The 25,108-nt window shown below is 37.9% G+C and overlaps 1 protein-coding gene across 3 annotated transcripts in view; it reads left to right on the forward strand.

The window, feature by feature from the left end:
• MKNK1 (MAPK interacting serine/threonine kinase 1) overlaps window positions 1–25,108 on the forward strand; it is a 41,263-nt gene that overhangs the window by 8,178 nt on the left and 7,977 nt on the right. Inside the window, exons 3-10 of one of the 3 annotated variants that reach the window (XM_060773446.2) lie at window positions 3,395–3,491; window positions 6,213–6,311; window positions 9,244–9,341; window positions 11,595–11,674; window positions 12,501–12,574; window positions 16,802–16,906; window positions 22,184–22,239; window positions 22,344–22,439. In XM_060773446.2, the coding sequence (XP_060629429.2) occupies window positions 3,395–3,491; window positions 6,213–6,311; window positions 9,244–9,341; window positions 11,595–11,674; window positions 12,501–12,574; window positions 16,802–16,906; window positions 22,184–22,239; window positions 22,344–22,439 (705 nt within the window). The remainder of the gene's footprint in view (window positions 1–3,394; window positions 3,492–6,212; window positions 6,312–9,243; window positions 9,342–11,594; window positions 11,675–12,500; window positions 12,575–16,801; window positions 16,907–22,183; window positions 22,240–22,343; window positions 22,440–25,108) is intronic. The other 2 variants (XM_060773447.2, XM_067467898.1) reach the window with 2 other exon arrangements.

The raw sequence follows: 25,108 nt of genomic DNA on the forward strand, positions 1-25,108 counted from the left end.
CTTTGGTGATTAATCTTGCAGATTAGTCCATAATGTCACTTCTAGGAATATAAATAGCCTTCCCCAGTCTGGTGCCAACTAGATGTTTCAAATTTATTTATTTACTTCATTTCTACCCCGCCTTTCTCGACGCAGGAGGAGACTCAAGGTGGCTTACAAATCTGGCAAAAATGTAATGCTGCACAGATAAACAATAAAACACATCAAAATATAAAACACTCCAAACATATAAGCAATTAAAATACATATCAATCAATCAGATTAAAAACCATCTAAAATGCTGAGTCATGATCTCTTATTTATTTATTTATTTCTGGCATTTATATGCTGCCCTTCTCATCCTGAAGGGGACTCAGAGTGGCTTACAAGATACCGTGTATACTCGAGTATAAGCTGACCCGAATATAAGCCGAGGCACCTAATTTTACCACAAAAAACTGGGAAAATGTATTGACTCGAGTATAAGCCGAGGGTGGGAGATACAGCAGCTACTGGTAAATTTCAAAATAAAAATAGATACCAATAAAATTATATTAATTTAGGCATCAGGAGGTTCAATGCTTTTGAATTACATAAAACTGTAATTCAAGATAATACTGTCCAATTCTGATTGAACCATTATTCTAACCTTCTTCAATGTAAATATGCTTACATGTCCTCCAATAATAATAGAGTAAAATAATTATAGAGTAAAATAATAAACATAATAATAACAATACAGTAAAATAATAAATGTAACTATAACAATATTAGAGTAAAATAATAAATGTAATAATAACAACAATAAAATACATGTAATAATAATAACAATAATAACAACAACAACAAAGTAAAATAATAAATAATATTGACTTGAGTATAAGCCGGGGGAGACTTTTGTAGCCTAACAAAAGGACTGAAAAACTAGGCTTATACTCGAGTATATACAGTATATACATACAATATACCATATTATTAGCATAGCACAATAGCACAATATAAGTATTATATATTATTATATCGTACTATAGCATTATATTGTAATATTATTAATAATATTACATGTAATATAAATATATTATTATAATATTGTATTATTAGTAGTAGTATTATATTGTATTATCTATAATAGTTTTCCAAAATCTATAGTCCATTATTCAAGCTGTTAAAGTCTCATTCCGTAATTTCCTATTTACCAAACACCTGCATAAAAAGCCAGGTCTTTTTTCTACAAACCAGGAGGGATGGGGCCTGTCTGATGTCACTGGGGAGAGAGTTCCACAGCCAAGGGGCCACCACTGAGAAAGCCCTGTCTCTCATCCCAACCAATCACGCTTTCGAAGAGGTTGGAACGGAGAGCAGGGACTCCCCAAATGGCAACCAATCCTCGCCGAGCATGATCAGTTGCTAAGAATCATTCTGGTCCAAAACATCTGGAAGATACTAGTAGCTGAGGAAAAACAATCCTGATCCAGATGGTTCCCAAACCTGTTGGACCATATTTGAAGAAAAGTTATTAACAATGAAATGAAGTTCATATGATGTATCCATACATGAATGACAAGCTCTAGTTAATTTAATATAACATTGCAGGATAATTGGTGAGATCTCTTGAGAACAGAAGATACAATGTATGTAATGACGTACCCCTTTCCCTCTTCATTAGTGTCCAAACTGTCTGGTATAGGAGATTGGCAGTTATATTTTTCTAGTGAGGGAAACTATGGGAACCAGTACCATAATTGTTCAAGGTTTGCCAAGTGTATGCTTTACTTTTTATATTTAACAGCATCTTCTGCACCAAGGTAGCTCAGAATTTTCCAAAATAAAAAGCTTGTTTTTGTAAGCTGCGTAAATCAATTAGATCAAATACATGTTATTAAATTATTCTTCTGTTTATTTATTTATTTACCATACTTGTATATTGCCTTTAACAACCCCAAAGGGGACTCAGGGCAGCCTTACAAAGGCAACAATTTGATGCCACACACGCACACACACATTGATGAATAAACAAAAAAAAATTAAAAACAAACCAATTAAAACATAACATTCAAACAACAATTAAAATTACATAATCCATGTCATATTCCAGGGCCAGTTCTACTTTTTACTGTTTTTCTTAATGTGCCACAGCTCATTTTGGGGAGAGGAAAAATTCCATCTCAGTGCAGGGCATTAAAGTCCTTTTCTCTGACTAGTGGGAAATACATTGGACAGCTTATCAGATTTAAATAGACCTTTGCCATAGCAATTCAAGCATATATTTGAAGCAAAATAAATTGCTGCTTCAGTGGGATCTAAATTTTCAGGACAACTGTATATATTATGACACATGTTTCAGCTGTCATGGAATCGATGTGTGCATACTCTCAGGGGTGTCTTGTAAGCCACGTTGGCATATATGCAAAGTATGATTGAGATTTGTTTCTGTAAAAAAAAAAAAGATTTGCACCTTTTATTGAAGCTGAATTTGTAGAACAGATCAGAAGCAGTTGGAATCCAAGACTGTCAACAGTTAAAAGAAGGAAAGAGAATTAAGATATTTATTTTTGAATATTGTACTTTCATGGCCAAAATGAGCCTGGCATACTGTGAGTGCCACCCTGCCAATAGAGTGCAAACATTATCTATAGTCTTGGTGAAAAAAATATTTTTTCTTTTCTTTTCTTTTTTGCTTTCCTGTTAGGATTTTGTCTTCCCAGATGGTTAACATTTCCTCAGTTTATCCTGCCATTTCCTCTAAAAGGAAGTTGCACTGGAGAATGAGGCCCAATTTAGCTTATTGAGAAAACATGAACTAGGAAGTTCCAAAAGAATGCACCCTCTTCACATGTCCTCTTGCCTTATTAATTTATTTCATAGTTGTGCACATTGAGGGCCTAAATACCCTAAAGGCACCAGCTCCTCTTATCTTGGGAGTAAGCACGATCAGCCCTGGTTAGTACTTGGATGGGAGGCTGCCAATGAATACCAATGAATACTATAGGCCATAGTTCAATGGAAAGGACTGGGAAACCCATCTCCCGAGTATTCATTGTCTAGGAAAATCCTGTGAAATCCATAAGGCTGGTTGAATGCATATACTAACAGCACCATTGTTGTATATGGTGATGTATATAGAGTTTCACAACCAAAGCAGGCAAGTACCTATGTGCTCCGAAGGAATGTATTGCCTCATAGAAACAATGTTTGGGAATAGAATAGATGGAAAATGAATGGGAATGCACCAAGAGCCTATCTAATATATGTATGTGTACGGACAATGTGTAGCTATAGCAGCAAATATATATGTATGTTAATGAGTCCATTATCACAGGTTTTGCTTTTTTACTACATTTCCCTAAATCGGGCACAGTGTGTTTTATCTAGGTGATAGCTTACAAAACTAATTAAGATTTTTTTAAAATTTCAGTCACAAAATAATCCTTCGTCGAGCCCATTTGTGAGTGAAATGTGTTGCCAGGATACATCAGCACTCTTTTCAGTGAAGTCAAGCCAGCATAAATCAGGTATCTGCTTTGAGGTCTGGATTGTTATGTTTGCATCTATCCCTGTGGTGCATTTATCTGCAAAACATTCGAAGGGACAAGGTTATTCCTAGTTTCCTTCTTATGGGGATGTTCAGGGAGGTTGAGGGAGCACTGCAGTATTTGGTGTGATTATGATAGAGTGCCCATCCCTGTGGAGAAGGTTATGGACTCAGTTTATTGTGCTAGTTTGTTTGTCTTAGCATTAGCAGTTAAGCAATTCCTCATCATTGGATTTTCAGCATCATAATGCCTTTTCCCAACTGTTTCCCTCCTCAGCTAGGAACTGTTTCTCTGGACATCAGCACTCTTAATTCCACATTGTTTATTCTAAGCAGTTAATTAAATATAAATATTACTCAACTCTAAAAGCATGTTTTTGACATTTCTAAATGAGAACAGCTTCTCACCAGCATAAATCACTTTAACACATGAAAGATCTACCTTTCATGACAGTGAAAGGTCATCTCAAATAGGTCTTTTCTAATTAAATTGCAACACACCGGAGCGAAAGTGGCTTCAGTGAGCAAATGCTGAGGCCATCGTGTTGAGGAAAGATCACATTTAAAAGCCCTGCTTCCCCTGATTTTACTGTTCACACTGTTCTCTTTTGCTGCTTCTTAGAAGGGGAGCGATGGCAGTGCTTAGTTTTTGCAAGGTTCCAAGAGACTTCTTGTTTTTGCTGCAGTCAATTAATATATCTGTGATTTTAGAAATAGTTTACTGTGAATTGACTTAAATTTTCCCCCAGAAACATTGATGATATTTTTATAATATAGGTACATTGAAATGATCTAACACAGAGCTGACCCACATCTCTTTAATGCCATATTATGTCATTTGTTGAATATATTTTGTAGGATGATGGAGGTTAACGTTAGAGCCATTGCCTTGTTGTGCAGCATTTGATTGCTGTCTTGCACACAGTAAAAATGTGTCTGGTTGATTCTGGCTGGGAAAGTATCTTTAGATCACTAGAGGTCATGCAAGGATATGTCATGCATTTCAGATTACAGGCCATAGGCCAAATAAACAGATAAAATAACACCTCTTGTATGTCTGCCATAGCACAAGTTGGAGATGTCAATGAGTGAAGTTATTTTCTGGTGTGAAAGAAAACTCTTTGACCTTAGGAGTGTCAGACATGGAAGAAACTAGTAGAAGTCTGGTCTGAACAATTCTCCAGGCAATAGATTCTGTATCTTGGCCCAGTTCAAGTATACAGAACAAATACGTTTTGGGGATGAATTCATGAAAGACATCACTTGTCACTATTGATATAAGGATCAGAAAGTGATCAAGGTTAATGAGATATATATATTTCAGTTTGGATTTATTCAGCAATCTAAATAAAAACAGTAGAGAGAGTATCGGGCAAATAAGTGTTTCCACACGTAATTTTTTTTTCTAGTTTCTAACAAAATTATGTTAACCAACGTGTGGGATTTCTTCAGCATTTGTGGAATGATCTTGAACAATGTTTCATGTTTTTATTCTTCTACAAAAGGCATGGGACATGAAAATTAGTCTTTCCATGTTTGCAATTATGGTGGATGATAATGATTAGGTCTGTGCATCATCAGGAGATAATGCTTCTGGAACATGGTCATACAATCTGGAGAAAGCAATTGCTCCAAAACACGCTCCCTCATGCATTTTACTTCTTGACTGGTTTGGAAGGAAAATAATGCCACATTCATTATGTCTGCTCTTCCTTCTAGGGTTGGGTGTCTTCCTTCTAGGGTTGCTATTTCGGGTTACATTATTACAGTTTCATGCAACTTTAATTGCCATGGCTTAATTTTATGAAATCATGAGAGCTGTAGTTTTGCAAAGTCTGCCAAAGAGCCCTGGTGCCCACCAAACTGCAATTCCCAGGACTCCATAGCATTGAGCCATGATAGTGAAAGTGGTATCAAACCAAATTAATTTTACAGTCTAGATCACTGTCAGTTAAAAACAATAACAGCAACAACTGATTAGTCACACAGGAAGGGTACAATCTGGAAGCACCTAGAAATGACTCAAATTTTGAAGGCTGAGCTATTTCCTTGTGGGACCAATGTTTTACACCATTTATTTGTAGACAAAAGAACCATATTTTCCATAGTATATTGAAGAAATAATTACAGAGGTCAGAAGAATATGGAAATAAGTGAAATGAGCTATCATTTTGTTACTAGATATGACTGCAATCTGTAGCCCTTGCTGCCCTGATATGGCATTATTCTCTTATTCTTCCAGCTATAGTTCATTCTTCCATCTATATTTGAAAAGTGAAACCTGTTTTAAGGCAATTGAAATGGAGGCCAATTAATTAAACTCCTGTGTGAAACAGACGAGCAAGTTGCTATGCGGAAATGTTGTCTTTGGAGGCACACTGGAGGCTTTTGAAAGAGTATAGATATTTCTGTTGGGCCAGTTTGGTATGCTGTTGCCATAGTACCGAGAGACAGAGATAGTTTTCTCAGTAAATTTATTATAAATGCTTGTTCTTCATATTGTCTTGAATAATTTATGACTTTAAAATAGTTTAAAAAGGAAGAGCTTGGCATAAAAACACACAGTTTCTTGTTACTTATTAATTCTCACAAATGTTAAATGCTACAACCATAAAGAAAACATTGAACGAGTATTATTTCTCAGCATTACATGACATAAACATAATGATGGTTTACCCTTTCTACCCTTTCTGCTTTGTAGAAATGGCCATCAGTGAGCCCCTTCCCATAGCAGATAATGCCAAAAGAAAAAAGAAAAAAAGGACCAGAGCTACAGATCATTTTCCTGGAAGGTTTGAAGGTAGGCTTTCTGTTTTGCTTTATTATTTTTGGTACCTTTTTATTCTGTGCAGTGAGCTCAGTTTGCACCCCTGTTTATGTTGAAAAACTTTTAAGCAGCCTATTTTATGCCCACTATTTGTTAGTTCCACCATTATGATTGGGGGTTCAAAGGCAGCAAAATATTCAAATTGTGAAGTTCATACCAGGTCTTATCAATTGTTTACCTATTAAACGACTGAAATATGCTCTATGTGGGGCTACCTTTGGCACAGTGTGGCTGTGGCACACAACTGCTTTGACATCTGTCTTGTTTTTGAGCTCAGTTCACAGTGTTGGTTTTGAAGCCCCAAATGGCTAGAGCAAAGATATTTGGAAGGCTGCATCCTAGTCCAAGAGCCCGTCCAGACTTTGAAGTTTTCATTGGATGCGTTGTTTTATGCGACATCGCCCCAAGATTACCTGAGATAAGATAGAATCTCAACACAACTTAAATAATACAACTGGTAATATTTATAAGGGGACCCTCATGGGCAGAAAAGCAGTAGAAAACCATTTGTCACAGAATCACTTTTCATGACAAATCCTTCCTTTTGTTTCATTGAGATTACCCTAAATTCTGATAAATAAGCCTAGAAACTGTAGTTAAAACATTAACCTCTCCAAACTGGGTAAACTTACTCATGGGTCAGTATAAGTACTGTACCTTAAGTCTTACCAAAGAGAAACCATTTTCTTCTCTGAATAGAGTGGCGAAAGGCAACAGCTTAGTGCATTCTAGATTATTAACTCCCTCTGATATCCCTCTGTTATTTATTATTTATTTACAGTATTTATGTATGCTTTTCTCACCCCTAGGGGACTCAAAGCAGTTTACACATAGATAATGGCAAAAATTCAATGCCTTACAACTACAATAGTAAAACCACATTTTAAACATAAATCATATTAAAAACAGTACATCCCCAAATATAAAAAAAACAGTTATTAAAACCATAAAACAATCTCATCAGTCGAGTCGCTGTTTCAGTCCTTATCCCACTAAAAGCTACATACATCTATTGTCTGAAGGCCTGGTCCCAGAAAAATGATTTTAATTTTTTTTCTAAAGGTCCGGAGCAAGGGAGATCTTACCTCCTTTGGGAGTGTGTTCCATAGGCAGGGGGCCACAACCGAGAAGGCCCTGTTCCTCATCCCCGCCAGCTGCATTTGCGCTGTTGATGGGAGCAAGAGGAGCAGGGCCTCCCTGGATGATCTTAAATTGCAAGGTGGGACATAGGGGCAGATGCGTTCGGACAAGTAAGCTGGGCCCTAACCATATAGAGCTTTATAGATCAAAACCAGCACTTTGAATTGGGCTTGGAGATGGACCGGCAGCCAGTGGACCTGGCATAAAAGGGGGGTGGTATGCTCTGCCATGATGCTACTTCTTGTTTTTCAGGGTGCTTAGATGGAGAAATGGCTAGAAAAACTATCCATGAGGCAGCATTGGTGCTTTCCCCTCTCCATGGAAAGATAAATCCCTTAGACTTACCCAAGGGTCATATCAAAACTAAATCCATAGTTTTGCTCCCAAAATCTGCCCTTGATTTTCACACGAGGTCAACTTATCAGTATATACATTATTTCAGATTATTATTATTATTTCAAAACAACAACAACAACAAGCTTTATTTGTATTCTGCCCCCTCTCCTCGAAGGGACATTGGGCGGCTTACAACAAACAAACAAATACAGTAAATAATATAATGCAGACAGTAAACACATATCACTTAATACATATCACTTAATAAAATAAGTCAATAGCATAAAATTTAATAAAAATGAATTTAAAAGCTATTTTGCCCTCTAAACACAGTAAAAATATAAACACAATTTGAACCAGCCAATTTCTATGGTTCTAGCAGCCATTCAGAGTCTTGCTAAGATGGTTGATGTTCTTAGCCATTGTCAAATGGCTGCTTAAATAGCCAGGTGTTAATTTCTTCCTGAAGATTAAGAGAGTGGGTGCTTGCTGGTTTCCTTGAAGAGGGCATGCCAGAGTTGGGGGCACTACCGAGAAGGCCCTTTCCTTCACCCCCACCAACCTAGCTTGTGAGAGAGGTGGGATCGAGAGGAGGGCTTCCCTGGTTTCAATCCTGTGTGGATTTAAATTGGAGCAGTCAGTTTAATTTCTTGTGCTTTAGACTGTTTTGCACTGAATACACTGAATTCAGGGAGACATATTAGAATGTTATCCATTTTGGATTGTGTCTTATGTGTAAACCCAAATAAATAAATTCATCTTTTTCTTTGCTTAGGACAAACAGTTTTGTAGCTATTTTAAGATGTTAACATGAAACAGCACCACTGTCTCAAATGCTCCCTGGAGAATAAGCTGCAAGTGAGCTTGAAATATTTATACCAGCCTTTTTGTTTGGTATCACAGCCTTTTTGAAGTTTGTGTTTTTTTAATGTGGCAAAGATTTAAACTTTACTGCCACACTCTTGATTTTGACTTATTGATGAGAACAGATTGATTATGAAACTAAAGCTTCTGTCTCAATTTTGTTTACAACTGAGAGGTTTATTTATTTTTATATTACTGTTAGAATACTCATTAACTTGGTTGCTTGTCCATAGAAGTCACTGTAACTTCCCTATAGGAGCCATGGTGGCATAATAGGCTAAACCCTTTTGCCGGCTGAACTGCTGACCTGTAGGTCAGCAGTTTGAATCCATTAGATGGGGTGAGCTCCTTTCTGTGTCTGCTTCAGCTTTCCATGTGGGGATATGAGAGAAGCCTCCCACAGGATGGTAACACATAGGGGCATCTCCGGGAAACGTCTCTGCAGACAGCTGATTCTCTCACACTAGAAGTGACTTGCAGTTTCTCAAATAGCTTCTGACTTGATTTTAAAAATCTGTAGTTTCCCTTAATAACAATTTCTATGTGCTGGCTTTTTTTGGGGCAGATTTGTACAAACTTACTGCGGAGTTGCTGGGTGAGGGATCTTATGCCAAGGTACAGGGTGCAGTCAGCTTGCAAAATGGGAAGGAATATGCAGTCAAAGTAAGTAAAAGTACCCCACGGTTCTTTTAAAGTCTCCCTTCATAGATGCTTCAGTACTGAAAGTACATGATGATAACAAATGTAGACCATAGTAAATATGTGAATTCTTTGGCTACTAGTATGCTTCCAGGTATAGTCGAAAGTTAATTGCTATACAATTTGAGTCTGGATTATGCAAAACAGCCGTTATCAGCCTATATGATTATGGCAGTCTCACAGACATGGCTGATGAGGACATGGAAAAAAGGCTTTCTTAATGGTTAACATCTAGCTATGGAATTTCCTAGGTTAATTCCCCCCCCCCCCCCGGCTGCCTTCTTTCCATCTTTTTGCTTAAGACACGGTTTCTATTATTTATTGTTTGTAACAGGGCAGTCTTTCAATGGGGCGTGCGCCATACTTTTATATTTACTGTCAGCCCTCTGTAGACATGGATTCTGTTGCCATATATAAGAGGCACCATTTTATTACAACATTATATATAATGGGACTTGAGCATCCACAGATTTTGGTGTCCCCGGCGGATACCAAGAACTCACTAGAAATGTTTTCTAAGCTGTTGTCAAAGGCTTTTATGGCCGGAATCACTGGGTTGCTGTGAGATTTCAATGCTAATCAAGGTGGCCAATTGCAACATTCACACCTGCCTCAAACAGACAAGAGTTCTTTCTCCGACCCTGAACATTTCACAGGTGTAACCTCATTTGTTTCCAACAGACCCCTCAACCTCTGAGGATGCCTGCCATAGATGTGGGTAAAACGTCAGGAGAGAATGCTTCTGGAACATGGCCATACAACCCGGGAAACTCACAGCAACCCAGTTTTCTAAGCTGTTTAAATTAAATTAAATTTGATTAATTGTTTTTTAACCCCTGTATTATATAGTGCTTTATCTATCTTTTTGTTTTATCCAGTACTGCATATGTGTTCTGATATTTCGTTTTAACATGTACTTTAAGATGTTTGGGGTGTCAAATTTGGAGAAAGAATATAAATTAAATGCATGAACAAATAGTATTCCCAGTCCCTCTAACTATGATATGGAGAATTAGGGAAAAGCCAGTTATTCTGTAGCCTACAAACATACCTGTCTAGTCCATTATTCATACAGTGTCCAAGCAAATGGGGAGGTTATCAGTATGATGTGAGTGCAAAAGCTCTAGCCAAGTCCTGCTTCGCAGCAACTTATGTGCAGAGCCTTACTGACTCTCATAGTAATTGTATCTTGCCACCATGATTAGTAGCCATTGCTTCCCTCTTAACCTGCACAAATTTTTCTAATTCATTGTTGAAGTTGGCAGTCATGTAACAGCGAATTGCACAGTTTAAACTATAAACCACATTAAGAAATGCTTCCTTCTTTGTGTATCTTTCACAATTTAGTTTCAGTAGATGACTCAAAGTTTGAGAAATATAAGGGAAAGGCTTCTCCCTACCTGTTTTCTGTACACCCTGCGTAGCATTATTAATCTCTGTCATGTCTCTGCTTACTCATCTTTATATCACACGGTGCCTCTTCCTTCCCTGTTGTGCACACTTCACTTGATGGGCAATGTCATGACTTCATCAAATCATAGTTAATTTTAACATCAGAATTGGTGACCCACACTTTGATCACAGCCAGAAAGTTCGTAATGATAAATGTCATGTACTCATTCCCAATTTTCCAAACCCTGGTTTGGGATGTCTAAACCACTATTTCTCAGGCTGTTTGATGTGTGAGACCAGAATTTATTATTTTCCAACATGCATCCTTTGAGTACAATGTTTTTCTCTATTTCCTGGAAATATGCCAGGGAGTATCCAGCAATGGTTCAGGGATCGATGCTTGTCCAAGGGCCATTATTTTGAGTAACACTGGTTAAAATATCCCAGTTTAAAGAGGTGAATGCATTTTCAGGCAGATAACATTTCCCTTGTGAACCCATTATTTCTAATGCACCAGATTCTTATCTGATCAAACAGATTGCATTGTTTAGAAAACCAGCACAAAATCCTGTTTGACAGAAATAAAAGTAAAAGGGATAAATCAATTCACAGTGTGTGAACTCATCCCAGTTTCTTAATCTGTTTGAAGGAGCTTTGTAATGAAGGAAGAATATTCGGATGGTATGCGTAACTGTAAGACTGTAAGACATATCCCTGAAATGTTGGTTCCTCTTATTCTTCTATTAAAACCTTGAATGAAGTTGAAAAATAATGCCCCGGAGTAGGTTGTTTACTTTTAAATCCTATTTTCCATTTTTGTAACAGATAATTGAAAAACATGCAGGACATAGTCGGAGTCGGGTTTTCCGAGAGGTGGAGACTTTGTATCAGTGTCAGGGTAACAAGTAAGAAAGTGTTATTGTGTTTGATGATATGTTTATAAATGGTTAGTGTGGAGTATTTCCACCTACACATTCTTAGGTCACTTATTTTTGTGGGAGAAGCCATAGCTAAAGTATTGTGACTTGGCAAATTACATTCAACAGCCACAGGGTTCAGTCTGCTGCCCTCTATGATTCTATGAGGGAAGTATTAGTCTCCCCTTTGGTCAGACCTCATCTGGAATCCTGCTTCCAGTTTTGGGTACTATGGTTTAAAAAGAGAATTGCCAAGATGATCAAAGATCTGGAAACCAAGACTTATTAGAAATGATTTAGGGAGCTCAATATGTTTAGCTCAAAGAAAAGAAGATTGAGAAATGACAGACTAAGAAAAAAAGCTTGGATGGACATCTTTCAGGAGTGCTTTTGTGGTATGTTCTTGCATGGCAGGGGTTAGATTAGATAGCCTTTGTACTCTACTTAAAGTAGAACCAGTGCTCTTTCTCAATCATATCAGAATGCAGTAGATTGTATTTTTACTTTAATCACAGACTTAGAAGTTTTCTGGTCATCCAGTTTAATTCTAGGAAGGGCTATAGTCAGACTTAGTAAATGATGGTATGGTTTTTTTTGTTATGGAATTGAAATAGTAGAATTCACTTAGTGAACGCTAGATGTGTAATAGGCACACTATGATTATACTGATTTTGCACTGATAAACCAGCAATTCGGCCATTAGACCTCTGATTATGAGAGTTCGGTAGTATTGCCTGTTAGTAATACTGTAACTCTTTTGTTGTATTCTGTGAAAAAGTATAATTTCCCCCTTTTCTCTCTCCCTCCTCCCCAGGAACATTTTGGAATTGATAGAATTTTTTGAAGACAATTCAAGGTATTACCTTGTCTTTGAAAAACTACGTGGAGGTATATATGCACATTTAAAAAAATGTAATTAGCATCACACTAAATGTTAGGCTTGTTGAGGTGATATACTAGTGGCACCTAATTTTGAGAGCAAAAACTAGAGGGGAAATGAGCACACACTTATTAGCATTTTGCAGCAATTATAATATAATTTGCATCTTGAAAAATAAGACTTACAGTGGGATAAAGTTACAAATGGCTCCAGAATTGTCATGATAATATACATTGTTACATTTTAGAGATCACATAAGAACGTGTAAACTATATATTTTTTAACAGAAGCATTTCAGCACATATTGAAAGCAGTGCTCTTAAAATAAAACTTTACTGCCTCCTCATTTAATTGCAAGTCACCAGGGACATCTCTAGATAAAATAATAGCAAATATGTAAGAAAAATATGAGAACCTAGGTTATTGTAGGTTTTTCGGGCTGTATGGTCATGTTCTAAAAGCATTCTCTCCTGACGTTTAGCCTGCATCTGTTGCAAGCATCCTCAGAGGTTGTGAGGTATGAGAACCTAGTTCATAAACTAGCTTTATTTGCTTCCCTTGTTCTCCTGACATCAGATGACTAGAGATCCTTGAAAACTGCCCAGTCTCTTCCAAAGTGCTTCAAATCTGACATTTCAGTTTTGAAGGATTGAGAACTCAAATAGCATTAGTAGCTCTGAATTGTAGGGTCAATCCAATACATCTCCAATACTGAATCAGTATTGAACTGTTAGTGCCAATTTAGGGTGCATCTGCACTGGAATTAAATCAGTTTGACACCATTTTAGCCACCCTGGCTCCATGTTGTGGATTTCTGAGAGTTTTTGGTTTGGTGGAGCACTAGAACTATTTGGAAGAGAAGACTAAAGATCTTGTAAAACTACAATTTTCATGATTCCATAGCATTGTGCTGTGGCAATGAAAGTGGTGCCATTAGTTCTAATTTGTAGATGCCTCCTTGGACCCATTTAATCATTGGTACTTGATTCACAAAATTTCCACTGATTCCTTAGGTCTGTTCTAGTCTGATTACCAGTTGGATTTATCCCATTGTTGAACATGACTACAAATGGCCATTAAACATAGATGTAAACGATAGCCATAGCTTCCTTCTGCAAATGGATAGTGTTTGCAAAATCTCACCAATCTAGCAGTCAGCTTTGGATGCCTACATAGAACATTTTGAATTTTTCTTCTTTTGTCTCTGTAATCAGAGCATAAATATGGATTAAGTTATATTGATAGGTTTTCCCAGCAGTCTTTTTCATATTATTTGGTCAACTTGGCATTATATCCCCTGACTGCTTTTGCTACATTTCGCCTCGCTATTCACGCAGATTCATTTCTTCTGATATGTCCCATGTGTATGAGTTTTTGACCATTCAAAGAAGTTGTGTCTGACTTCAAAGAACAGGGTCTTATGTTTGCACCACAGAAAGAGCAAAGTTATGTCCCTCCTCCACCTCAATTTTTTCACCCTCCAATTTTGTATCAGAGCTTGCGTTTTGACTCACCCTGCTTTCTGCAGTGGTTTCTTTATTTTCCTCCCTCTTGTTCCTTTGAAGGGTATATTGCATGACTATAGCATGCTTTCTGTTTTAAATAGCATTTTTAAATTCATGCTTTGACATCAAAAGCTTTCAAGACCACTAACATAAAATGCCATAAAATGTACCTAAATCAATAAACTCATCAAACACTGCAGGAGGAGATAAAAACAGAAGAATCTTAAGGGTCATTATAACTCAGAAAAACAGGTCAGAATTTGAATGCTGTCTAAAATAGAAGTGTGTTGTATGAGACAATTTCAGAATATGACACTTCTATATAAAGAAGCTCTCTTTCTACTCATCACTCTGAAGATGGTGTCACTTGCTGAAGGACGTTAAAAGGGAATTGCCTTTGGCAGGGCAAGTTTTTATGGCCTTTAAATATCAAAGCCAGCACTTTGATTTCAGTCTGAAAAGAAATAAGCAGCAGTGGAAGTCTTTTAATATTCTAGACATCATGATGATCACTACTGGTTAAAGGCCTGGGAGCTGTGTAAAAAAATACAGTGGATCCTTGAGATATGCATGCTTTAGATCCCTGATATATTCATGCATCCTATACATAAAATATTGGCAGTATGAGTGCAGATGCACTGAAGCATCTCTGAGCACTTTGGGATGCAATTATCTATTTTTTTTGTGGGGGGGGGGGGGGTATCCAAGAGTGATCCAAGAACCTTACCCCTCCATGGATCTGGATGACCCATTATATTTGTTTGAGATAGTTATGTAAATAACCAATTTCAACAATCTATCCTGGCTGTTACTAGGGCATAACGAATTAACTGCAGCATATCTTTCTGTATGCATTAATTCAAAACTTTCCTTGAAAGGGAGATGAAACAGTATGTACAAGTGATGAATATGGCTTATCTAGGTTGGATTTATAATGTTTAACCAGTATCGTCTTTTCTAAGACTATTTCCCTTCCTCTACTTGTGTGTTGAGCAGTCTGTGCCTAAAATAAAAATTGTATTAGACAAGATTCCTTTGCCTACACCATTGCACCCGGTGGTGTAATGGGTTAAACCCTAGTGCCGGCAGGACTTCTGACCAACAGGTCAGCAGTTTGAATCCAGTGAGAGTGGGTTGAGCTCCCTCTGCCAGCTCCAGCTCACCATGCAGGGACATGAGAGAAGCCTCCAACAAGGATGGTAAAACATCAAACGTTTGAGTATCCTTGCAGACGGCAAGTTCTCTCACACCAGAAGCAACTTACAGTTTCTCAAGTGGCTCCTGACATGGAAAAATTAAAAACCTTTTAGAAAAAGAAACCATGTCATCTTTTCATCAGCAAAATTGTGTATGCCTGTTGTTCTGCGTTGGCTCATTCTTAGTCCCGTGCATCATTCATAAGAAAGTCCTCTCTGCCAGTCCTGATAGACTAAGCCTTAAAAACTAGGTTCAGAATCTACATGATTCATTAGAGATCTTTTGATGGATCAGAGATAGGCCATAACCCACAACTCTTACCAACATGTCACATATTATTTCCCTTGTCTGCCAGAATAACTGTATCTCACTCGTGTTTTAAGGAGCCACAGTGGTGCAGTAGGTTAACCCGCTAAGCTGCAGAACTTGCTGACCAGAAGGGCAGCGGTTCAAATCTGTGAGATGGGGTGAGCTCCTGTTGCTAGCCCCAGCTTCTGCCAACCTAGTAGTTCAAAAACATGTAAATGTGAGTAGATCAATAAGTACTGCTTTGGCAAGAAGGTAACTGTGCTCCATGCAGTCATGCTGGCCACATGACCTTGGAGTTGTCTACGGACAATGCTGGCTCTTTGGCTTAGAAATGGAGATGAGCAACCCCCCCCCCCCCCCCCAGAGTCTGACACAACTAGACTTAATATCAGGGGAAACCTTTATCTTTTTTCTCTATTTTAGAATAGTATTAGAATATGGTGGCATCTGTAATAGTGAGACAGTGAATCTGCTTCATTTTAAACTATAAACTTTAAAGGTGATATCAAAAGTGTTGGAACCGATCCTTGATAGGTTCAGAAACTTTGAAGTTCAGACTACATCCTAGAACAGTTTCATTACTGTACTGACATGGGAACAACTAGTCATAAGTGGCTGGAGAACTAAACGACAGCTGAAAAATGTAAGTTTGGGTGTGAGATGTTGAGTAAAGTACACTCAGATGCATAATATAGAAAATCAAGGGCAAAGGTAATTATTGTACAGAAGAAATCTTACAATGAAAAAAATCTTATTTTCTCTTGTTTGTTTTTCAGCTCAGATATATGTTTTTCTTTTTACCATTAAATATCATACAAAATATTTCATTACTTTAAAACATTTTCCCCTTTTAATTAAGAAACCATCTCTTGGGATTCTCAGTTTTTACCTTAAGACAGTTGTGTTGCATGCCCAATATCCAAGTAACTCAGGACTCGTACAATATTCAGACACCTCGGGACTTGCTTGAAATCAACATACATAAATCAGACTGCATTTTCTGCACCTATAATTGAGTTGTGAAATTGTTAACCATTACATCACTTTCTGTACAGTAATTACCTTTGCCCCATTTATGCTGAATTCAGAGCCATGCTATTCAATTTTATTCAAAAGTATTCATTCCCACTACTGTTTCTGTCTAGAACAGATTGCTTTCAAGTAGCTTTGTCTGTTTTTTTCTCTCTCTCTCAAAAGCACCTGCTTGCCCTTTTTTATTCACAGGTTCTATCCTGGCCCACATACAAGAGCAAAAGCACTTTAATGAGAGAGAAGCCAGCAGGGTGGTGAGAGATATTGCCTCTGCTCTGGATTTCCTACACACAAAAGGTGAAAATACAACCACTCCCAATTTTACAAGCTCATTAACCAACAACTTCAAAATTGTCTAGTGTGTATATATATGTAGGAAACCAGCATGATGTTTGGGCCCTTCAGTAGTGATCTTTGGTGTATGTGCTGTTTTCATCCACAAGATATATTCTACCTATTCCATGAATTTTAGTACTTTTTTCTGGCTTTGTACAGTACTGTCTATGATTAGGAAGGAGGTGAAAACAGCCATTGTATGAGCTATAGGCTCAGACATGATGATTCAGAATACTAGTCACTCACTGTGGCCAAATTGTTTGTTGAGAAGATGAATAACACTTATACTGCCAGCTTCATGTTTGCAGATGCCCTTTGCCAATTATGCTGTAAGAAAAAAAAGTGTTTTAGTATAGAGGCTTCTGTTGGTTAGATTGAAAAAAGAATATAACTTATTCAACCTAACATATTTTTGTGTTATGCTTTACTGATTTTGAGGTTCTACTTTATCACTGCAAAGGTTATTTTTAATAAGGCTTTTCATATTTTTGGTGAATTTTATAAATTGGAGATGCTTACATTCTTATGGTCACAGTTATTTCTTTGTTCATTTATGCCTTACATTTCGTAAACTATGAAACTAACGGGCTAATTTAAAGTTCAGTGCTTAAAAAACCAGCTCCATAAAATATCCCGATATGTGCTATTTCTCCTTCCAGCTCCATAATCCTGCTTTCTATATTTAACCTCTTTTGCTTAATTGTTTAAATAAATGCAAGGTTGAAGAAAGCTAGCTGGTGTGCTTATGAGGAAAAAAAACCGCAGCATGAAGGCATGTTCCTACTTTCTTTTGTATTCACTTGTACCTCTTTGGTATCAACCCTATAATATGTAGCAGTATTAATATTAGTTCATCTGAGGGTATTGCTACAGATAAACAGATTTACAGACATATCGTTGCTCAACCACATAGCATGGATTGTGATAGAGAGAGTGTTTTAAAAATAAATATTGAATCAAAAGGATTTTTCTCCAGGATGATTTAAGGATCATTGTGTACATCAGTGGTTTCCAATCTATGGTCCGTGGAACACCAGCGGTCCCCAAGAACTAAAATATGGTCCACAGCCTCACCATTACTACACCATTGCAACGAGAACAAACTGGCCTCATAAAACCCTGTTATAATTCCAAGGCAACAGGGATGTTGGGAGAGGAGAGGTTGACTACCCATGAAAGCACAACATTCCTCCTGACAGTTGCTTTTCCTCCTCCCCCTTCCCCCTGAGCAGATCAACTCCATGTGGCACCTGGAAGCGGGAGCACCTTGGTGTCTTCGTTTTTAGTCTGGTTCCTGGGGTTATTTGGGGTGCTGATTCAGAAAATTGCATTGTATCTAGATTATTAAATATGGTTTTCTGTGGGCAAGCAGATGCCGACTACTGGATGGTATATGTTCTGTATAAGAAACTAGAACTGATGTGATTTATCCAATGCAATTTTCCGAATCAGCACTCCAAATAACCAAACTGAATCTAAAGTTGACCAAAAACCGATTTGAAACCCTTTTGGTATTAATGTTGGAGAGTCTTCCCTAGTCAAAGTGGTCCTTGGTCAAGTGGTTCCTGGTCATAGTGGTCCCTGGTCAAAAAAGGTTGGGAACCACTGGTGTACATCAATGGTGAGATTCCTATAACTAGATGATGTTGGCCAACCACTCCAAGGATTCTTCAATATTGTTAGTGATGGCTGAAATTGCTAAGACTTGGAGGGCTGCCTGCTTTTCCCATCTGTTTTATAGTGAAGAACAAGTTGAGTAAACTTAAGCAGAAATCTGGAGATGATGGTATAAAATCTGTCTAGGAGAGTTGTAGTGTTTACTTAGTAAAGAGGTGCTTTATATTTTGAAATAATAGCAGGAGCATGTCTGCTTGGCTGTTTGAAAAATGAGAGAAACTAAAAAGGCCACCTCCAGCCTCAGGCGTGGCATTATTAAACTATTGATGACCAACTTTGTCTCCTTTCCATATGAGTGGACTTAAAAACCAAAGGTCAGTCCAGATAAGACAACAGTACAGATGGTTGTATTTAGAAGCTCCTTTGAGAAGAGGTGTTCATCATTGTTAGTTAGGTGGTTTGCATTTCCCTTTGAGGAACAAATGCACAAATTGAGGTTCCTCCTGGATCTAGCATTATTTCTGATAGCTAGGTACTAGTTCTGCACAGCTTCGACTGGTATTCTACTTTCAGTTTGTTTTAGCAACCAAACATCTTGCCACAGTTGAGATTACTGTAGTCAGTCATGTTTTTTGGGGGGCTGCCTTTGGAAAGTATCCAGCCACTTCAATTAAAGCAATAACAGGATTGTGTCTGCTATGCTGGTTCCAAAATGTTTATTACTTCAGTTCAAAGTGCTTGTTTTTGCATTTTAAAAAGCCCCCTCACATTTGGGACCTGGAAATATCAAGGAATGTGATTCTATCTCCATGTTGAATTTATCGGAATATGCTGTCTATGTGCCTCTCTGCCCTGTGAGACTGTAGAATTAGACTGTCTTAACATTCCACTTATGGGATTATAGCTCTGGGAAGAGTGCCTCTCTTAGCACACACATATTATGTTTAAAATGCATTTAGTTGATCTTTATGGTGTTTGATGCTGTATTGTCTGATGTTTCTTTGCTTCTGTGCTTTATGCTGGTGCTGTTTGCTTCATTGTTTATTTGTTTTCTAATGCTCTTAAATTGTAAGGCATTCTGAGGTGATTTGAACAGAAGAAGGGGCATACATATTTTATAAACAGGAATATTGAATTACAAAATCATGTAAATACAAGCTGGTTTGGAATTTTATGGTCTGCTTTTCTTTTACACAGAACATGCTCTGTTCTGTGCAAAAAAGGTTTTGCAAGCAGCTGGTAAAATTATATTTGGGAGAGAGAAGCTACACAGCGGGAAGAAATGTTTGCAGAAGGATCCTCTGTAATCCCCGATTTTCTCATTTAGTTTGCAGTTCCACTGTGTAGCATTAACACTCTTATTAAAAATGTTGCACACAGTATTAAACTGGGAGCTGAAGCTTTTATGGGTTTGGATGCTTAAGCTTTTTACTGTTTTAATTTCTAGACTTTTAAAGTCAAGAGAGGCATGCTCTACACTACCTGTAGAAACTCCTGTAGCTTGAAGTCTGTAATCCAGCATTGTTTCATGTGCCTTTTGTATCATAAGACACTATGCTTTCATGGCATACTGAAGGAGGAAAACTCTTTAGTTGTATAACAACAACAACTTTATTATTGTACCCCACCTCTATCTCCCCAAAGTGTTAGGGATTCCTCATCTTCAGAAGAGGAAAGGGAGCAGGGAAGTGCTCAGGAATTGGAGGGGGAAGAGGAATCAGATGATAAGGTTTTGCAAGTGCCCACATTTCTGGAGAGGCGAAAGGAAACAGACCACAGCGGGCGTTCAGCTAGAATAGCTGCTAGAAACGCCGAGGTAATTGGGAGCTGCCCTAGCACCTCCAGCGTGGGGAATTCAGGGCTATAAATCAGAAGCAGGACCAATTAGCTTTCGCTGGTAACGACTCCGATGCTGATGTTTTTGCTCCAAGTGAATCTGCTTCAAGTCTGCTTCTAAGGATTTAGTGATCATTGCCCGTTGTCTGATGTAAGAGTACTGTTTCTTTTGGACATTGAGACTTTAGTTTTGTGTCTGCATTAAGACTTCCTTGCTTTCTTTTGCATTTTTCAACTGCATTTGCTGTTCTTTTGTGTTTGCTGAAGTAAAGCATTTTTCTTTTACTTTCAACATTGTATTACAGCTGTTCTTGAAGGGCAAATCAGGACACAAAAGGACTCAAGGAGGCTTACATATGGCAGGAAGTGTCTAAAACAGAGCATAAAATAAACACACAATACAATACAATACAATAAAGTAAAACATATAACATATAAAAACAACAGTTTAAAACTCAGAATAACTATCATAAGACATGGCCAGGCTGTAAACAAGACAAGGGAATGGGATAGTGCAAATTGGAGCTAAGGAACAAGGGCATGGGATGAAAGTGCAATGCTTTCTACAAAGCCATTAAATACTCAAAATTTTATTTACTTGCACTGCATTTGTCCATAACTATTCTCCTTTGCCCATATGATAATTCGTGAGTAAGATATTCATGTAAAAATAACATTATGTCTGAAAAAATGATTGGTTCTTTGTTATAGTGTTGAGAATGAAAGGTCTGTACGTGATTATTCTGTAACTTGAGCTGAGCCAAGAGAGTAAGCCCTTTCACTCAAAGGTGGCCATATTGTTTTGGGAGCATTGAGTCTATGTTGTTAGCTCTTTTCTTAAGGTCTATGTTGCTTAGCTATCACATTTACTGGTTTCGGTTTCTTATGGGTAAACATAGACTGAATGCAGTTTATGGATGGGATTGAGCAAGAAAGAAAGCAACTTTATGGGTGTGAGACAGTCTTAATGCAGCTTTTATGTGTAGCACTTTGTATAATTGTGTGAAGGAAGGTGGTGATTACATTATTCAGATGCTAGCAGATGTTTGTATTACTTTTTTAAAACAACATTATTATACAAGTCAAAAATAAGTCACAGCTCTTTCCACACACAATCAATTCTTCATCAGAGGATATAAGAAGAATATAACCCAGGTTTTCACATAGTTGTGTGAAGCTCCTGCAAACTTCAGTGTTAAAACTGTGGTTTATATTCACTTTTTGATGTAGTATAATATAGTTGTGTGACTAGGATTCTGAGAGACTTGGGTACTAGAAGCCCAGTGGTTGCACTGTTTCAGCCTTAAGAGGAAAGCAGTGGCAAGCCTCCTTTGAACAAATCTCACTGAGAAACTCTAGAATAAAAAGGATGACTGTCCATCAGAGCTCTTGAAAACACCTAACAGCAGCAAGAATAACACACTTCATAAATGTCTGAACAGTGCTAGGTAATTTATATCAAGTGGGAGGAAACCATGTCATGTCTTCGCCTCTCATTGGCATTGCCCGTCCCCAAAATGTAGGCAGCGATGGCAGAGAAGTGAAGCAAGGGGCAAATGCTTTTATCTCTAGGTTTCTGTTCTTGCTTAGAACTTTCTCTGCAACACAAGGATTGACTGACTCTGTTTTGGTGAGCAACGCAGCTCTTGAGCAGCTTGATTAAAACTTCAGTCTATATGTAAACACCAAAATCAAATATTGTCATAAGGTCACTCCCACCCCAATTTTGTATTACGTGGCTCTTTGAGATGTGATTCATTCTTCTCCTTCTGTTGCACACCTTAGGAATTGCTCATCGAGACCTAAAACCTGAAAACATATTGTGTGAATCTCCCACTAAGGTATCTCATGATTTGCCATTATTTTTATATTACATTTTCAAGGTAGAATTCATGAACATAATGAAGTGTGTGGTGTCCTCTTTTTTTCCTTTCCCACATTTTAGGTATCCCCAGTGAGAATTTGTGACTTTGACCTTGGAAGTGGGGTAAAACTCAACAGTGCGTGTACTCCAATTACTACTCCTGAGCTGACTACTCCAGTATGTAAACACTATTATCTTCTGTGGGAAGTTGGGGAGAGGAGACTGGATAATGTATCAGCTCATTAGAGTTCATGTTGCAGTGCAGACTATGATACTTCAACTGTATTTCAACATGTAATTGTGTCTTGGTGCTCATCCACACTTTTTGAGGTCATATTTGGATGTTTTATGTTCACATTTTATATTAGTTATAATTTTTGATAGATTATAGTTTTATTTAAGTTATAGTTATTATGCTTAAGATTACTTTTATGTGGGGTTATTCTGGGTTATTATATTTGTACTTACTGTCATTGAGGCATTAAATGTTTGCCTTTTTGTTTGTTGGAATCCACCCTGAGTCTCCCAGGGGAGATAGGGTGAAATATAAATAAAGTTTTATTTATTGATTTATCTAATATATAAGCAGGACTCACATGCCTTCAAAGCTGCATCCTTAAGAGTTTGGAGAGGAGGCTATAGTTCCAGGGCCATTGTCCTAATTCTAGGATGTCTGTTGTTGCTCACAGAGACTGGCTTCAAAGGGGAACTTTTGGAACTGGGTTTCTCTCTCTCATTTTCTCTCTCCTTTCACTCTGAAAATAGGAATGTCACTCACATCTCTCATGTTTTTGGTCTCATGGCTAACATATGTGATACTGGGTTATGGCTTATACCAGTGATAGTGACAGAGTGCCCAAACAGGGAGGGGGGCACAAGGGGGGGGGTGAGCAAGGGGCAAGGGTGGGCAAGTGAGTGAGCAGGGGTGGGCAAACAGGTGAGCAAGTGAGGGTGGGATAGTTCACATGCCAGAAGAGAGGGCACTTCATACGTGTTCTGGCATGCGTGCCATAGATTCACCACCACTGGCCTATACTAACTGGGCTATACTAACAAAGAACTTAACATTACATAGGAAGCAGACTTATTTTGAAACCAAAGTACCAGTGAGTCTAGCTAAACTAATTGGCAGCAGCTCTTCAGTCTTTGGGCAGCACTCTGTGGAAATGCCAAGGATTGAATTATTTGCCTGCAAAATGTGTTCTGCCACTACAGAGTGGTTTTTCTCCAGTCAAGCCAAAGGCTCTATTTAATTAGCTGGTGCGCATGGAGTTTGAGTTACTATATAATGTTGTATGAGAGGCAGGTTTGCCATTAATTTAAATAATCAGTATGATAAAGTTTCCCATTGCATTTTAGGTTGATATTGATTCTTAGGGGTTTTGAAAACTAGCTGCAAAATGAATTTGCTTGGACTGGAAGCCACTTCATTAGTACTAAATGATGTATGTAGTAATAAATCAATATCCATGTACTTGAGTCAGAAGTAAGAAGAAGAAAGACCCCGGGGAGGTGGCAGCCTTAATTTTGATAAAGGAAGCAAAAGAGGGGAGGGAAGAATGGAAGCAGAGGTATGTTTGTGTGTGCATGTAATGCATTCAAGTTTCACACATTTCATTTTGCATTTTGCAAGGACCAAAGGACTGTTTTATAACTCTTACTAGATTTCAAAGAAGAGGTGGAATATAATGGAGAGAGATGTGTCATTAAAATCTTCTTAATTTCCATATATATGGGCCAGTGAAGGATAGAAAAGTTTATGAGTGAAGGATAGATAAGGAAATAAAGGCTGAGGAATGGTCCAAAGCAATATAGCTGCAGTAGTAGTTCACACACCTGAAGCCTGAAAGCAGATCTCCTTCTCCGTTTATTCTCTCTAATATACTTGGCAGTCATAATAAGCTATTTCTTCTGCCTCTTTTCCTGCACTCTTTTCAATACTCAGCAGTCCTGCTAGTGTAAGGTACCATGGGGAAATATAGTTCGGTGTGTTTTCTAAGACTTATTGCAGCACTCGTCCTGCTGATGTGATGCAACACTTTAGATGCTAGAAAGACAGGTATGATTGTCATGATTGTATTCCACTAGGATACTCTACTAACAAAATCTCAGATTTGGAAAGACTCATCTAAATTTGATATGAGGCAGTTCAAACACAAACCAGAGTTTAAGTGATATTGAAGCAGGTGTTTTAAAGTAGGTTTGAGTGTTGCCTGCTCTAGCTTTGTGTGAGTTCTTCAGCTCCTGGAGTTTTGACTGTGAGACCTGCGATTACAATATTCCTTGTGTTTTGAAAATGTATGTTGTATTTGATACATGTCAAAAGATCAACCCTTCTTTACGCTGCATGATTAATCTAAAAATATTGTGTGCCTGCTCAAGTACTGCGTATTGAAAGACCTAAGAATGACAATTCTTCATGTTTTCATTGGCTTCTACATAATACTTGCTGTTGCCCAGCAACTCTACAATAGTGTATTTCCAGGGTTGTGGGAGGCAAACCAATAATCCCTTGCTTCTTCAAATGGAATGTGAAATTTTGATAAGAGTGAAAGTCCTTGGCTATAAATATGTTGGAATACCTTACTAGCATAAGTGTCCTCTAAACATGAATTCAGTTTACACTTTTTTTCTTCCTGCTGTTTTACAGTCTGTCTTTGCACTCCTTAAGACTCAATGATTTGCACTGGGCTCATAGGAGCCCCTGGTGGTGCAGTGGGTTAAACCTTTGTGCTGGCAGGACTGAAGACCAACAGGTTGCAGGTTCGAATCTGGGGAGTGCGAATATGCTCCCTCTGTCAGCTCCGACTCCAAATGCGGAGACATGAGAGAAGCCTCCAAAAGGA

The sequence above is a fragment of the Anolis sagrei genome, chromosome 4 (assembly GCF_037176765.1).
Source record: "Anolis sagrei isolate rAnoSag1 chromosome 4, rAnoSag1.mat, whole genome shotgun sequence".
In the NCBI taxonomy this organism is placed as follows: Eukaryota; Metazoa; Chordata; class Lepidosauria; order Squamata; family Dactyloidae; genus Anolis; species Anolis sagrei.